The sequence below is a fragment of the Salvelinus fontinalis genome, chromosome 9 (genome assembly GCF_029448725.1).
Source record: "Salvelinus fontinalis isolate EN_2023a chromosome 9, ASM2944872v1, whole genome shotgun sequence".
Classification (NCBI taxonomy): domain Eukaryota; kingdom Metazoa; phylum Chordata; class Actinopteri; order Salmoniformes; family Salmonidae; genus Salvelinus; species Salvelinus fontinalis.
In genome coordinates, this window is record NC_074673.1 from 15183038 (window position 1) to 15199130 (window position 16093).

Consider the following 16093-nt stretch of genomic DNA (forward strand, 5'->3'; position numbering starts at 1 on the left):
CAAGAAAGGTACATATTATAATCTCTGAAGGTTATTTTAAAATCCCTTAAAAATGTTCTTTCATCTGCTTGAAGAATTTAGTAGCTACTGTAGCTACCTGCAGGCTAACAATAATATCAAACTGAATACCAAAGGGAAGAAAAAAGGCTTACAAAGGGTGTTACAGCATTGTTGGGAAAGAGCAAGCAAGTAAGGCATTTCACTGTACTTGTGCAAGTGACAATTGTAACGGCTGTCATATTCGTTCTCCTCCTCAGACGAGGAGGAGCATGGATCGGACCAACACGCAGCGAGGTATGTAGACATAATGATTTATTAAATGCAAAGACGAACACGAAAAAACACTTGGAAAATTACAAAACAATAAAACGACGTAGACAGACCTGAACATGTGAACTTACATAAACACGAAGAACGCACGAACAGGAACAGACTAACCAAACGAACGAAAACGAAACAGTCCCATGTGGTGCGACATACACAGACACAGGAACAATCACCCACAAACAAACAGTGAGAACAGCCTACCTTAATATGGTTCTCAATCAGAGGAAACGTCAAACACCTGTCCCTGATTGAGAACCATATAAGGCTAATAGAAAAGAACCCAACATAGAAATACATAACAAAGAATGCCCACCCCAACTCACGCCCTGACCATACTAAACAAATACAAAAACAAAGGAAAACAGGTCAGGAACGTGATAACAATAAAAAACTTGAAACTTGAATGGAAGTTCTCTCTCACACACCTCAAACACAAGGACTCAAAACACTGGTGAGACAAGTATGAAAAGCCTAACAAGCCCATCATTCACACATCAAAGCAGTTTAGGATGAAGTTCTCCCAGATGCTAGTCTGAGGTCAGCATCCCCTGCGGCCTGAGGTCAATTTCTACCTAGAGCCATGAAAGCCTAGGGGGTAGGTGACACATGAGAAGGGTCTCTCTCCACCCTACAGTGGTTTGGAGTTAAAAGGAGACACCACTGGTTTGGCTGATAAAGCTTCAAAAACCCAGGTGTTCTCTCTCAGATCCAGACCACAGAGGCAGGATCAAAGAGCCAGATGGGAGGAGAAAATATACAAATATATTTCTAAAGAGAGACAGACAGAGTCACGGATGAGATGAGGGAGAGTGGGGAGTAGGAGTTAAGTGTAGAGATGGAGGGAGGAAGAGTGGAAGAAACAGTAGAGGGGAAGAGGTGGAGAAGTAATGGGGAGAAAATAACAGGATGGATGGATGGAAAGATGGATGGAGATAGGAAAGACTGGGTTTGGATGGTGGGGTGTGGAAGAGTAGAGGGGGTTGGAGTTTGAAGTTCAAGGTTCAACCTACGTTCACAGATACTGGGGTGACGGATGTCCCTCTCTGGGTGCTGGAAGTAGAAGGGTTTGCACTGTTCACAGTTGTGTCCCATAGTGTTGTGCTGGCACTCATTACACACACCACCGCTCACGTTACCCGTGGAGACGTATACTGCCATGTCGAAGTGACACGAGTCTGAGTGCTGGTTACAGTTACATTCTGCAGAGAGAGAGACATATTGGGGGAAGGGAGGGGGGCAAAGACAACATGCTGATTCACAGTGTTTATAAAAAGGCAGTTGGAGGGTTGTAAACGGTCTGAGCAGACACTGCAGCCTGTCATCACAAGTGATTCATTGAAAGGGGACACAAACTATAATATTCCCCTTTGGGAACTCTTTATTAAGACAGTTTGTTAGCTTAAGGTGGCTTACTTTTACAGGCGTTGGTATTGCGTCCCTCGGCTGGTCTCCAGGGCAGGTCATGGTAGAAGTCCTGACACTTCTCACAGTTCAACCCCATGGTGTTGTGGTTGCACATACAGTGGCCATGGACCTTAGGGAAAACATACAGAGGTGAGAAACTAGCATTAATAAGCACTTACAAGCAGTGAATATGCCATTACTTCGTTGCTATGCATGTACATAAACGATTTATTGATATCCCCCTTAAAATGATTTCACAGGCCATAATCAGGGTTTAATAGGGCAGTTCAGGGATCTATCAACTACTGTACAGAGACTGAGGCCTCAGTGCTATTTGACTGCGCTCCCCTTGACCATCATGGTCAATTACATCTGAGATATCAGTGCAAAAGCAAAGGGAAACTACAGACGAAAGCCGGTCCATGTATTCCTATTCCAGATGGCTGCAGGACATGTTTACAGTGTTGACTAGCTCTCATCTGTTCTGCATTAAACTGAATGGACAAATGCCAGTTTGCTGACAGATAGACAGACTCAAACTAACAATTCAATATTAAAACCTTCAACAAAATGTCAGATACGTGCCACGCATTTGGTGTCATGACTTGAGCTGTTATAACAGGCACTATGTCACTCATGACAGGATTGTGTTGCTTTTATGTTAGGCATCTTCAGGCAAGGTGTAACTGTATCTTGTTTTGTCTTTAAGACATTGTAATGTGAGGGAATCAATTTGACAACCACTCTGCAAAATGGGTTTGAGAAGAATAAGAGAGTTTGATTAATCTTAAGTTTTGTTTTATTTATTTAATCTTTATTTAACTAGGCAAGTCAGTTAAGAACAAATTCGTATTTACAATGACGGCCTAGGAACAGTGGGTTAACTGCCTTGCTCAAGGGCAGAACGACAGATGTTTACCTTGTCAGCTCGGAGATTCGATCTAGCAACCTTTCGGTTACTGGCCCAATGCTCTAACCACTAGGCTACCTGCTGCCCCAAAGTTAATAGAGTTACTTTCCTATTTCTTGGTGAATAGGCTTTATAATAACAGTGAACAAGAGGTAGAGTAGCCTAGCCGCAGACAGACACAGACTGTAAACAGACCATAGCAGAGACTAAACAGGAAGTGCGCTGCCTTTTCTCTCCCTAGCATACACAGACAGACAAACATGTACACACACAGACACATGTTGTCCACACACAGTCTACCAAGCACACACAGATGGAGAAACACATTCTCACCAACACAAACTCAGTTGTTCTCAAACAGTGACAAACACATGTAAATGCACAGACTTCGTGAATCGTGAATTCACGTCACCCCAAAAAATGTATTAAAACACACTGTTTTGCAATGAAGGTCTACAGTAGCCTCAACAGCACTCTGTAGGGTAGCACCATGGTGTAGCCGGAGGACAGCTAGTTTCCGTCCTCCTCTGGGTACATTGACTTCAATACAAAACCTAAGAGGTTCATGGTTCTCGCCCCCTTCCATAGACTTACACAGTAATTATGACAATTTCCAGAGAACGTCCTCCAAACTATCATAGTTCTTGCAGCATGAACCGACATGTTGTCCACCCAATGAAAGGATCAGAGAATGAATCTAGTACTGAAAGTATAAGCTACAGCTAGCTAGCACTGCAGTGCATAAAATGTGGTTAGTAGATGACTCAAAGAGAGAAAAAGACAATAGTTGAACAATTTGGAACAAATGAATTTCTTTAAAAATGAAGGAGAAGTAAGAGAGAGAGAGAGATAGCTATATTTAGTTGTATTTTTTTCACTTTCACATGGCTAGAGAATGCTGGTAGCTAGTTTAGCCTACTCAAACAATCGACTAAAATAGTGAAGGATGCTATGTTAGCTAGCTGGCTATGGCTATCCAACACTGGAACTTTTCCAAGTCAAGTTCAGCTTTTGGTTTTATTCATTTATTGCCACTGGGGCCCACTGGTGTAACTGCTAAACTGCTTGCTAACTGTACACTGTACTGCATGAAGCGAGATTACTAACGTGTTAGTTCTAGTAGCTATGTTGACTGATGTTAGTTAATATGGTGACAACAATGTTGGCTGCGTGTAGGGGTTATGATATGAAGATTTAGCTTGGAAAGTATTTTTTGCATGGTCACAGACAGCTGATTTGTTGTGCACTGAAGCCCACAAGCAAGAGGAAAAGATGAGAGGAGGAGCACACTTAGATGCGAGAAGGAATTAACGACCAAACTGATCATGCTGTTTGTATGTGGCTGCTATGAAAGTGAACTGTGTTTGCATGTGATCAGGTTTGTATTCATTCTGCCGATTGTGTTGAAAAACGTTTCTTAAACAGAAGTAAATGAAACGAAACAGGGATAAACATACCTGAATAGAACTCTTGTTTGTAACTGTTGGACTAATGATTACATCCAAGATCAACCAGATCATTCCACAGAGGGCTGTGTATCTGCGGGTTTTCGCTCCAACCTTGTACTTGATAGATGAATTAAGGTCACTAATTAGTAGGGAACTCCCCTCACCTGGTTGTCTAGGTCTTAATTGAAAGGAAAAACTAAAATCCCTCCGACACTCCGTGGAATGAGTTTGTTACAGCTGAGCTAGATGCAGGCAAGCGTATGCAAGGCAGTATTGAATGTGCCACTGTCTGTCACCTTGATTACTCAAAATGTTTCTCTCGACCTGTGTACCTACATTGTAAACTTTCATTCATAGGCTAGGTTGTAGCAACCTCATGGTCTGTATAGGGACAATTAGAGTATCATGTAGCAGCCTAAACCTATCGATGTTACATTGAGTTGGGTGAATGGAATATAAATGATAGTCATCCAATATGCTGTAACAGAAATAAAGCCATTCTCGTAAAAAAATGTGCGTCCTCCCTCATCTTAAACGGCACCGTCCGCCACTGACCTAATGTACTACAGAAAACAAAACAGGCAATCAACTGGGTGATGGCGGGTTTGTGGGACTATGTAGTAGACGATGAAAACTAGGATAATCTTATCATCGAGAACTCACCATTCCCTCAACAACATCCCCAGCCCCATCGACGGGCGCGCACTCAGAGGCGTGTCCGTAGCAGAAGCAGTTACCCCGTACCACCAAGTCGTAGACAGCATAGTAGTACTTCTCCTTGATCTCCATGCGGGAGTCCAGCAGGTTGTCTCCCAGGGTGTGCAGCTTGGTGAACTTCACCCTTAGGTTGGTGATCTTCAACATGTCTAAAGGAGAAAGAGACATGTGTTAGCCATTAGCTTGTAGCCCTGAGGTCATTGTATGTAGACATTTATTTTGCAGTTACAATATAGTCGGTTAATAAGCAACATAGCTGGTATTTGTCCAAAAATGGGAAGGATAATAACAATAACTTATTAGCAGACATACATCATTAAGTACACATATTATAGCTGGAACTTACTTTGGATTCTGGGGCTGTAGGGATCTTCAATACGGAAAACTGGATCCAAAACTCGGAAGATGACCTACAGAGACAGATGTGGGATTACACGATTTTTTCAAATGGCTTCTTTTCTCTCAATACATCCAGAATATTGTGTCATATGTAATTAGTTATTACTTCGTTATTAATTAGTTATTAATTAATAACTCAGTCATGCATAAATAACTCAGTCATGCAAAACACACACCTCTCCCTCTGTCGATGGTTCGATGTCGGAGTAATGTGAATCGCAGATGACGTCATCCACTTTCTGCATGGGCCCCGAGGATATGGCAGGGAATGCTGACTCACAGTCGTAGGCGAAGTAACGGTACACCTGCCAGTTCTTCCCAAAGTCAGCCGACCGCTCAATCACCATGGCAGCAGGCCGGAAGGTCTGTCAAAGAGGAAAAACCATTCTTATGCATCTTGGTGATATACATATGCACTGAGGTTATAACCAGCAATTTGACCATGAGTACATCTGGAAAATGGCCCACCTTTTCTAAACGTACATCATCCGCTGTAATAAAAGATGACGTGAGTACCATAGCCAGGAGAGAAATGTATTATGATGTATTAGGATCCCCATTACCCAACGCCAATGGCGACAGCTAGTCTTATTGGAGTCCGACATATAACGGAAAAGACATTACAGACAAAATACTTTACAATTTACATACATTTAAAAACATTAACATGTAGTAAATGTGTGCATCTATCAGTTACACATACCTGTCAGTACATACACACAACAAGTAGGTCACATAGGGGAGAGGCTTTGTGCCTTGAGATTTTGCTTTATTTATTTTTTGAAACCAGGTCTGGCCTGTATTACTTTACTCACATTTGCAGCTCATTTATGCTGTGTAACAGGAATTTTGAGTTTAGGAAAGACTGACTGCGGCACTTCTTGTTTTTATAAGAAACATTCATGTGTTGGAAAATTCGAAATTGTTTGCATAGTCAACATACACACAGCACTGACACACACACTTACCCCACCAGACATGTCACCAGGGGTCTTTTCACAGTCCCCAGGTCCAGTCAAATTTAAGTAAACGTTCAGTATTATACACAGCCATGAGTGCATGGAACTCCATTCCATCTTATATAGCGCAAGTGAATTTCCAACACATTAATGTTTCCTATAAAAACAAGAAGTGATGCAGTCAGTCTTTCCTCAACTCTTAGCCAAGAGAGACTGCCATGCATAGTATCAATATTAGGTGTGAACTGATCGAAAAAGATTAGATACCATAATGCCATAATTACAATGTCAATTCGGTTATACTACGGGAACATCTTTATGTTGAAATATCTATGGATAGTAGGGACATAAGACATGTTTCTTCACATCCTTCCTATCATAAGCTGCTACCCATTGGGTATGTCAGTCACAGTACATTTATTCATAACTTGAAATTAATCTCAAATTGTTATTTCAGCTGTATTTGTCACACAAAATTGATGTCACAGTTTAGTTCAATATTGGCTGTATTACAAAATTCCTGTTACACAGCATAAATTAGCTGCAATTGTGAGTAAAGTGATACAGGCCAGATCTGTGTGGAGCGAACAACCCCAGACTGGTGGGCGGTCTGTTCTCCATTCCTCAGGCTCACACAGCTGTGTGTGTGTGTGTGTGTGTGTGTGTGTGTGTGTGTGTGTGTGTGTTTGTGTGTATGGTAGACCTCCCACGAGGCCAAGCCTTCTGATAATCTCTAGAGTAGACGGTCCAGCCAGCATCCCCTTACACACTACCCACGCTCCCCCACATTGAGCCCTCTGACCCGGTCTCCCCATTGGTTACCTTGAAGGTCATGATGAGGTGGGTGAAATGAAACTCTGCCTCCAAGTTCAGCTGGATGGTCACTTTCTCAAGACCTGGGGAAAGAAGGAAGAAGCGGGAGAAAGAGACAAGGAGGGAAAGGACAGGGGGAAAGAGAAATAATGTTAAAAGGGAGGGAGAGATAGAGGGGACAGAGAAAAAATAGAGGGTCAAACGGCAAGGGAAGAATAGAATTTAAAAACGTGATGAAGTCAGAGAGGGTGGAGAGCGGAAGGAGAGACAGAAACAAAAACATGAGTGTACATACAGGTTTCCAATTGAGCCAAGCATAACACAAGCTGGAATGGTTAACTATACAGTACATGACACTTATCCACTCTTCACAGTGCATCTTCTGGACCAAAAAACATGCATTAACTCTTCACCTCTCCCTTCATAGTATTTTCATGGTTAGTTCTGTTCTATGATATAAAGCTCATGGCTTCCGTTCTGATTCCTGACATTCTTCTTTGCCACAAAATGGGGCAGTGGATTTTACGCATAGCTACTGGGTAGTTAAGCAGCAAATAACAACTTAACCATTTCAAATATCTCTATTTCTTTGGTGAAACTAATATTAATTGGTTATGTTTATCATTTAGCAATAAGAGCAAGAACAAGCCACCACTTATCAATATGCAACAATGTATAACTTCTCTAGGATAGGGGGCAGCATTTTCACTTTTGGATAAATAGCGTGCCCAATTTCAACTTCCTTCTACTCATCCCCAGAATATAAGATATGCATATTATTAGTAGACTTGGATAGAAAACACTCTGAAGTTTCTAAAACTGTTTGAATCATGTCTGTGAGTATACCAGAACTTATGTAGCAGGCAAAACCCCGAGGACTAACCATTCAGATAAAAAAAAATGTAGGTCACTGTCTGTTCAAGTTTTCATTGGGATGCTAGATTTCTAATCAACCTGTTTGCAGTTCCTACCGCTTCCACTGGATGTCACCAGTTGTTGGAAATAGGTTGAGGTTATTCCTTTGTGCAATGAAGAAGAACGGCCATCTGGAATCAGTGTAACGTTATGTGTACTGTTTGAGAGTTGCGCAAGACTAGAAAAGTAGCGTTAGTTTGTTGATCTCCTGTATTGAAAACAGATAGACCCGTCTTCAATTTGATCGATTATTAACGTTTAAAAATACCTAAAGTTGTATTACAAAAGTAGTTTGAAATGTTATGGCAAGGTTTAGAGGTAATTTTTGAGATATTTTGTAGTGACGTTGCGCAAATTGGAAGCACCAAATAAATGGACAATTTGGATATATATGGACGGAATTAATCAAACAAAAGGACCATTTGTGATGTTTATGGGACATATTGGAGTGCCAACAAAAGAAGCTCGTCAAAGGTGAGGCATGATTTATATTTTATTTCTGCGTTTGGTATTGCGCCTGTAGGGTTCAAATATGCTACACTCTTTTTGTTTACTGTTGTGCTATCATCAGATAATAGCATCTTATGCTTTCGCCAAAAAGCCTTTTTGAAATCTGACATGTTGGCTGGATTCACAACGAGTGTAGCTTTAATTTGGTATCTTACATGTGTGATTTAATGAAAGTTTGATTTTATATCATTTTTTTGAATTTGGCGCTCTACATTTTCCCTGGCTATTGGCCAAGTGGGACGCAAGCGTCCCACATATCCCAGGGAGGTTATTAACAGGAGAAAATGTTCGAACTCATCATTAGACTATATACAATTAATGCGTTACTTTAGCAACAACACAGAGTTCATCAACTAAGCACGAATGCGTTTCCCCCCATCTTATATTGTAGAATGGGACTATTGAGTGTCAGTTTTACATCAGTTTTGGGGGAACCTCACCTGTGCTTATAATAATTATAATGGAATAATAATAATACATGCATTTTATATAGCGCTTTTCATTACAAGTAGAATCTCAAAGTCGCTTTAAAAAAAATATTTAAAAAATACAACTTAACAAAACAAATGTATTAGGATCTGTGTTCTTGGGCGATGGTCTTGCACAGCTTTTGAGGAGAAGACAGTTGGAAAAGGTAGTAAGAGTGTTGTGCTTTGAGCTGGGGCCTACTGGGACAGTGTTGTAATAGAGTGGATCTAGTACAGTAATGTCTGGATTATGAATGGAAATTCCCTGTCTCTTTTGCCAGGCCCATCTGTGTAGTTGGCCGCTCCACTAGTGAGTATTAACCTCCTTCCTGTTCTTTCCGGAGAAATATTCCCAGCGCTTTATCCTCGGCCAAACCTCCCCTAACTCCTAGTCAGATTACTTTCTGAATCTTATATCCTTCCAGCACTTTTTTGTGAGTTAACTCTTCAAGGCAAGATGCACTTGGGATAGCTGAAATTGTATCTAAGTTGTGGACGATTTCAATGCTTTTGGCCTCCTAGTAATCATTAACAATGCTTCAAAACCAGGGGTCTTCAACTTGTTCTTTCCGAGGGACACCCTCCCAGGCAGACCGTGACCCAGGGACATGCGTCAGCAAAAAAATGTTTTGCACATGTTTTGTCATTTCATCAGGTGAATGATAATGGCAAGGAGAAGTAATCACCATTTTAAAACTAATAGATTTGGTACATAGTTTTTTTTAAATAATTTTGACCTCCCCATATTATAATTGGAAGAGGAAGTGCAAACTCTAACATAGCCTATTAGCTAGAAAGGTTACTCCAAACACATTTTCACTAAAAGCAGCTGTTAAACTGGTTAAACAAAGGTTAGCCATGTGTTGGCAAAAATGTATGTCCAAGTCTTGAGTGGATGGTCGGGGGGCCGGAACATAATTACAAATCATTTGTAGATAGCAAATTGACCTCAAGAAGCCCAAGCAGATACAGTATAATGTTTGACTGAAACATATTTTCAAACCTTGCTTGCATATGTATACAATTACATGTTTCTCTCTACTAAGCGTGGGAATACTTGAGAACTGATTTCTTAAATTAAAATAATTTGGAGCTGATTTCCTGGTGTTTTTAGTCTATTATGTCCAACAATAAAAATGTAAAATAAATGTTTTTTTCTCAGAAAATGTGGGGGGCCAAATAAAACCACACACGGGCCAAATTCGGCAAACGGGCCGCCAGTACACAGGGTGTAACCCCGCCTCATCTAACAGCCACCTAGGTAATCATTCCCCATGGGATAATCCTGTCATTCCAAAGTTTAGAAACTGGTCATCATCTAATAAGTCAGCCATTTCTGCTTTCTCTTTGATGTCTCCCTTCACATTGATTAAAGGGGTTAGGGAAGGGATTGGAGGGTGAACATATACTGAGGGGGGAAAGAAGACCGAGTCGCCTTTAATTGAACTCATCTACCTACTAGCCATCCACCAATTTCCCCCCACGAGAACTCACCATTCTCTGACTGCCACCAGGTTTTCAGGCGGTTGGGGGCGAATGTGGTCACGACATTCTCCACTCGGTGGCCGGTGGTGGCGTTAACCACGCTTTTGACATAGACGTCGGTGGAGTCACACACAAAGCATTTCTTCTCTTCCTGAAGAGACCGTGAAGATTGGGAGAAAGAGAGATAAAAATGTCAGTGTGATTCTTGGGATGCCAAGCCGATTTCTCCCAATCAGGTGAGGGTACAGATAATGAACATCTTTGAAGAGCCCATTCATACAGAAGTAATTGAAATTGGGTATTTTATCAAGAGCAGATATAGATGCTGAAATAAGTGATTGAGCTAAATAGGGGCTTAACTACTTTGAAATGAGGAGTCTGTCTTGCCCTGGTCTCACTCATCAGTGAAGGCTTACCTTAGGCTGCTGACAATGCATGTTTCGTTTGGCCACCAGAAGTTCAGAAAACACACTATGTGTACGTGTGTGTGTGTGTGTGTGTGTGTGCGTGCGTGCGTGCGTGCGTGCGTGTGTGTGTGTGTGTGTATACACATGCTCAAGGGTTCAAATTCAGCATCATCTGGATTTCCTTCCGTCTTTTCACCACTTGACAAGAAAACAACTTTACAAGATTGTAAACATTCTACACATCCAGAGCATGCAACAGAATAGTGTGTCCCCAGCCACACACATTTGTTTGAATTCCAGTTCATAGATATGTGTTTGATAAGAAATGTAACCCTGTTGCATCACGTCTTTCACTGACACGATCTGGTTTCTCTCTACTTCAGTGGTGACATAAACGTAATTCATTTAATTATATTAGATTTCCATCTTAAATTCTTTGCATGCTCAGGGCAAACCATACTTTAAATCACACGTATCAAACTAATTTCACGGAGGGCTGAGTGTGCCTGTGGGTTTTCGCTCCTACCTTGTACTTAAGTGATGAATTAAGGTCACTGATTAGTAAGGAACTCCCCACACCTGGTTGTCTAGGGCTTAATTGAAAGGAAAAAACAAAAACCTGCAGACACTAGGCCCTCTGTGAAATGAATTTGACACCCCTGCTTTAAAAATATGCTCAACACATCATAGAAGTGTTCACAAATACTCTACAGTTAAGGTGGGGGAGAACAAGAATCAGCCATTTCTAGTACATTTGATTTAGGTGGATACTGATGAAATAGGATGATGTCTCAAGCAAGGCAACCATTTATTTTCATGTAAGTGCACGGCAAAAGTATTTGATGGTGGCTCCTCAAGTGATGGTTGTTTGATATCTCTAACCATGGAATGTCTGTGCCAATACAATGAGCCCCCATGCATCCAAGCTGCTGGCACAGCCACTTTCAAGTCATTGTTGTTCTGAACCTCAATAATGCTTATAGAATGATTGTGTGATCCAGGAAGCAGTCTAGACAACTCAGAGGGTCGTGCAACTCCTAAACCAATCCTTCCCAAATCCTAAACATCTTTCCCACTCCTACGCTCATATTGAGAAAGCAGCAGTTTAAGAAAAAAAATGTGAAAGGAAGTCCTTGTATTGAGAATAAAAGCCCAAGGGATATTTGGAATATATCCCATTTATATATTCCACCCCCAACAGACAAGAGATTGACTGTAAACCGTACAGTAGTTATTATGGAATCTGAACGCCACATTGCCCATGGCAAGAGAATTTTAATTTTGAGCATGCATTTATTCCCCATTAAAATAAATAGGGGAGCTTTTCTTACTGAGGAAATGAAACAATATTATCATTTAATATGTGATACTGTAATTAATGTTTAATTTTGAGTTAACCACATAGCCTGTTTGTGCCTCTTTGCACTTTGTTACTTTGTTTAGTAGTAACCTAGATGACTTGGGAAAGGAATCCCTTTCCAGGCATGCAAGACAATGAATATAGCACCATTTTATTCTCAACACCAATTTTCACAAGGTCAAAACTATCTTCCCATTTCCAAGAGCAAACACCCTGAGGTTAGCAATTACAGGAATGCTTTATTATGGAGCATATCTATGTATTGCTTATCTCCCTCGCTACTACAGGCATGAATGAGAGACTCCAAATGCTGCGTAGAGGCACAACAAATCAGAGCTTGCTTTTCTTGAATATTGTATATCGGTACTTTTACGCGCTCGTGCCATTGAAATAATAACGAATCCTATTGATTGAACTGTTGTCAACTTGGAGTAACTATATTTGTGTGATAGTTAATGAAGTATATAGGCCTATAATAACACCTGGGGCCTAGTCCAAATAGTCTCTGTACTTGTGCCAGAAGCATTTACCTGTAAATGACTGACGATACAGAACGGCTCGGGCCGGTGGAGGCCGCATGTGGAGTTGGCAGAGAGTTGGTGGGCTCTGCCGATGAGAAGGTCTCCCGTGGCGGGGTAGCAGCTCCCCTCTGTGCACACATCGCTGAACTCTGGTACCTGGGCAAGGACGCACGCCCCTGCGGCTACACAAAGAAGAGGCAATATTGAACAATGGGATTTATTCAATACAGGTTGCGGAGTGACGTTTTATTGTACAAAAATGTCAAAGACAACTGAACTATTAGATAAAATAGCCGAAGTATTAGAATAAAATACTAACGAAAAGTGCTCAAAGCTTTGGTCTCCCTGTTCATAAAACTTTTGATAAAACACAATCTGAAAAACAGGGTATAAACCTTCCATTTCAATGGGTCTTTGATTTATATTAATGCCACTTGAAGTTATTTAATTGTTTCATGCCGAGTTTATAACAAGAACAATATGTGTCATAGTCAAAAAAAAAAAAAGAAATCCACATATGATGAATTAAATTAGCCTACGAAACGTTGACTATTTAAACTTGTAGAACTAATATCCATTTAAATATGCTTAACTGTATTTTCTTCATTAGGCTACATGTAAAGTTTATCATTATGCACTTTCAGTTGACTCAATGTTGGACATCCGTTCTACAGAAAACATTTCAAAATGATAAAAATAATAAACTTACATAGCAGGGTCGCAATTTGAAATATCAACATTTTTGGTGTGCTTCCTATCCGTGAGACTGTGTGTGGTTCCTTATGGTAGGGTTTTGCCCTCACGCTTTTCTTGTCCCGCTACCCCTCAAATCACCACTGAGAAAATTGAGTAATTTTTCTGTCCCCCTCTCCTCAAGCATGCGCACAGGGTGTAACTCGCCCTCCCCCAAAGCCTCTATTCGATAAATCCAGTGAAGTCCTATAACCAGCAGCTACAAATGCTCATCAACTAACTTGTATAGTTTGACGACCAATTACATCATAGATAAATCATTACCTGTGGGCTATCTGAAATGTGGCAGATCATTTGGAGCAGAAGGATCATGTTGACAGCATCTCATTATGCTCACATTGAGAGAAAGTTCAAACTTACACATCTAATAGGATTGTAAATGTCTTCTCTCTCAGATACCAACCCCCACCGAGACCTACTCATCTAGAACAAAGGACATTCCTCCACTAAGGCAGGAAGCTGCCCTATTATGTCCCTAGGCTCAGGTAAAGCTGGGATAATATAGGTACTGAAGCCATACTACTCATTTACTGTACTGAAGAGAAATTAGGTTAAGAGCTTAAAACTTTCCTGTACAGTTGTTGGTAATGACAGATTACCAAAGACTAAACTATGACCTACAACCTTAATTATGTGTCACAGGGAGTTTGGGGGGTGGGGGGGTGTTTGTGTGTGTGTGTGTGTGTGTGTGTGTGTGTGTGTGTGTGTGTGTGTGTGTGTGTGTGTGTGTGTGTGTGTGTGTGTGTGTGTGTGTGTGTGTGTGTGTGTGTGTGTGTGTGTGTGTGTGTGTGTGTGTGTGTGTGTGTGTGTGTGTGTGTGTGTGTGTGTGTGTGTGTGTGTGTGTGTGTGTGTGTGTGTCTGTCAGTACAAGCTCCAACCATAGCTGGAGGAGAAACAGGGTGGCAGTTCAAATTCAATTATCTTTGAAATGGCAAAGAGGGGGACTGTAGGAGCAGATTCAATGAGATTTTTGAGTCTGAGAAACTAGACTATGTTCACAGTCACTGAGAATATTGAAGAAAGAAAGACATTACTTGTGGTATTCATGAACCATTCCTTGGTTTACTGCTGAAAATAGCATCAACATTTAGGCTCCGTCAAGGGACAAATGACTAGTCCTAAAACACAGAAAAGTGGTCTCACTTGCAAAAATAAAGTCTTCATTAAATTAGGCTAATACAGTGGCATCTCAATCTCATTCTGAACGAATACAACCAACATGCAAAAAATACTACAATCTGTCCATTCAAGAACAGAAAAATGCAACCAAAAACCACAAAGGTTAAAAAAGGTTCTCAAATAATAGCTCCCTCTTCTGTAATTAGCTGCATCACTGGTGATATTTCCTCTAATCTTCAATGCAGTGGATCAGTGGCAACCTGCAATTAGGTAGAGCCATTAGTGGTCTGTGAATTCCTCACGTTTAAAAACATGACCAGGGGGCAGGGAGGGAATGCAGACCCCAGTCTAAGACACATTCTCAGGGGTGAGTGGGCTAACTCTCCCCTGGGGGGTATGAGATGGAACTCACCCCCAAGAGTCACTATAGAATTAGAGCAAACAATAGACCTGCCAATTGTTCAATTTATATCCATATATTTAGAACATACACTACCATTCCAAAGCTTTGGAATTAAGATCTTCAGTTTTTGGCAATTTTATGCATGACAGAGCCTTCATTTCTCAGAACAAGAATAGACTGATGAGTTTCAGAAGAAAGTTCTTTGTTTCAGGCCATTTTGAGCCTGTAATCGAACCCACAAATGCTGATGCTCCAGATACTCAACGAGTCTAAAGAAGGCCAGTTTTATAGCTTTTTTAATAAGAACAACAGTTTTCATCTGTGCTAATATAATTGCAAAAAGGGTTTTCTAATGAGCCTTTTAAAATGATACACTTGGATTAGCTAACACAACGTGCCATTGGAACACAGGAGTGATGGTTGCTGATAATGGGCCTCTGTACACCTATGTAGATATTCCATAAAAAATCTGCCGTTTCCAGCTACAATAGTCATTTACAACATTAACAAAGGTCTACACTGTATTTCTGATCAATTTGATGTTATTTTAATGGACAAAAAATGTGCTTTTCTTTAAAAAAAACAAGGACATTTCTAAGTGACCCCAAACTTTTGAGATGGAACGGTTGGATGGAACGTTAACATTAACGGCTGGGTGGAACGTTAACATTAACGGCTGGGTGGAACGTTAACATTAAGGGCTGGGTGGAACGTTAACATTAAGGGCTGGGTGGAACGTTAACATTAACGGCTGGGTGGAACGTTAACATTAACGGCTGGGTGGAACGTTAACATTAACGGCTGGGTGGAACGTTAACATTAAGGGATGGGTGGAACGTTAACATTAACGGCTGGGTGGAACGTTAACATTAACGGCTGGGTGGAACGTTAACATTAAGGGCTGGGTGGAACGTTAACATTAAGGGCTGGGTGGAACGTTAACATTAACGGCTGGGTGGAACGTTAACATTAACGGCTGGGTGGAACGTTAACATTAACGGCTGGGTGGAACGTTAACATTAAGGGCTGGGTGGAACGTTAACATTAACGGCTGGGTGGAACGTTAACATTAAGGGCTGGGTGGAACGTTAACATTAACGGCTGGGTGGAACGTTAACATTAACGGCTGGGTGGAACGTTAACATTAACGGCTGGGTGGAACGTTAACATTAAGGG

General features: G+C 41.0%; 1 protein-coding gene across 1 annotated transcript in view; it reads right to left on the minus strand.

Annotated features, from left to right (window-relative positions):
* The window catches only part of LOC129862139 (laminin subunit beta-1-like), a 36772-nt gene extending 23301 nt beyond the window's left edge, over positions 1 to 13471 (minus strand). Inside the window, exons 1-9 of the mRNA XM_055933513.1 lie at positions 13352 to 13471; positions 12652 to 12824; positions 10364 to 10505; positions 6987 to 7060; positions 5382 to 5570; positions 5153 to 5216; positions 4753 to 4955; positions 1741 to 1861; positions 1338 to 1526 (exon numbers count right to left, since the gene is read on the minus strand). Of these exons, the coding sequence (XP_055789488.1) occupies positions 1338 to 1526; positions 1741 to 1861; positions 4753 to 4955; positions 5153 to 5216; positions 5382 to 5570; positions 6987 to 7060; positions 10364 to 10505; positions 12652 to 12824; positions 13352 to 13382 (1186 nt within the window). The 5' untranslated portion in view covers positions 13383 to 13471. The remainder of the gene's footprint in view (positions 1 to 1337; positions 1527 to 1740; positions 1862 to 4752; positions 4956 to 5152; positions 5217 to 5381; positions 5571 to 6986; positions 7061 to 10363; positions 10506 to 12651; positions 12825 to 13351) is intronic.
* Between the last annotated feature and the right edge of the window lie 2622 nt (positions 13472 to 16093).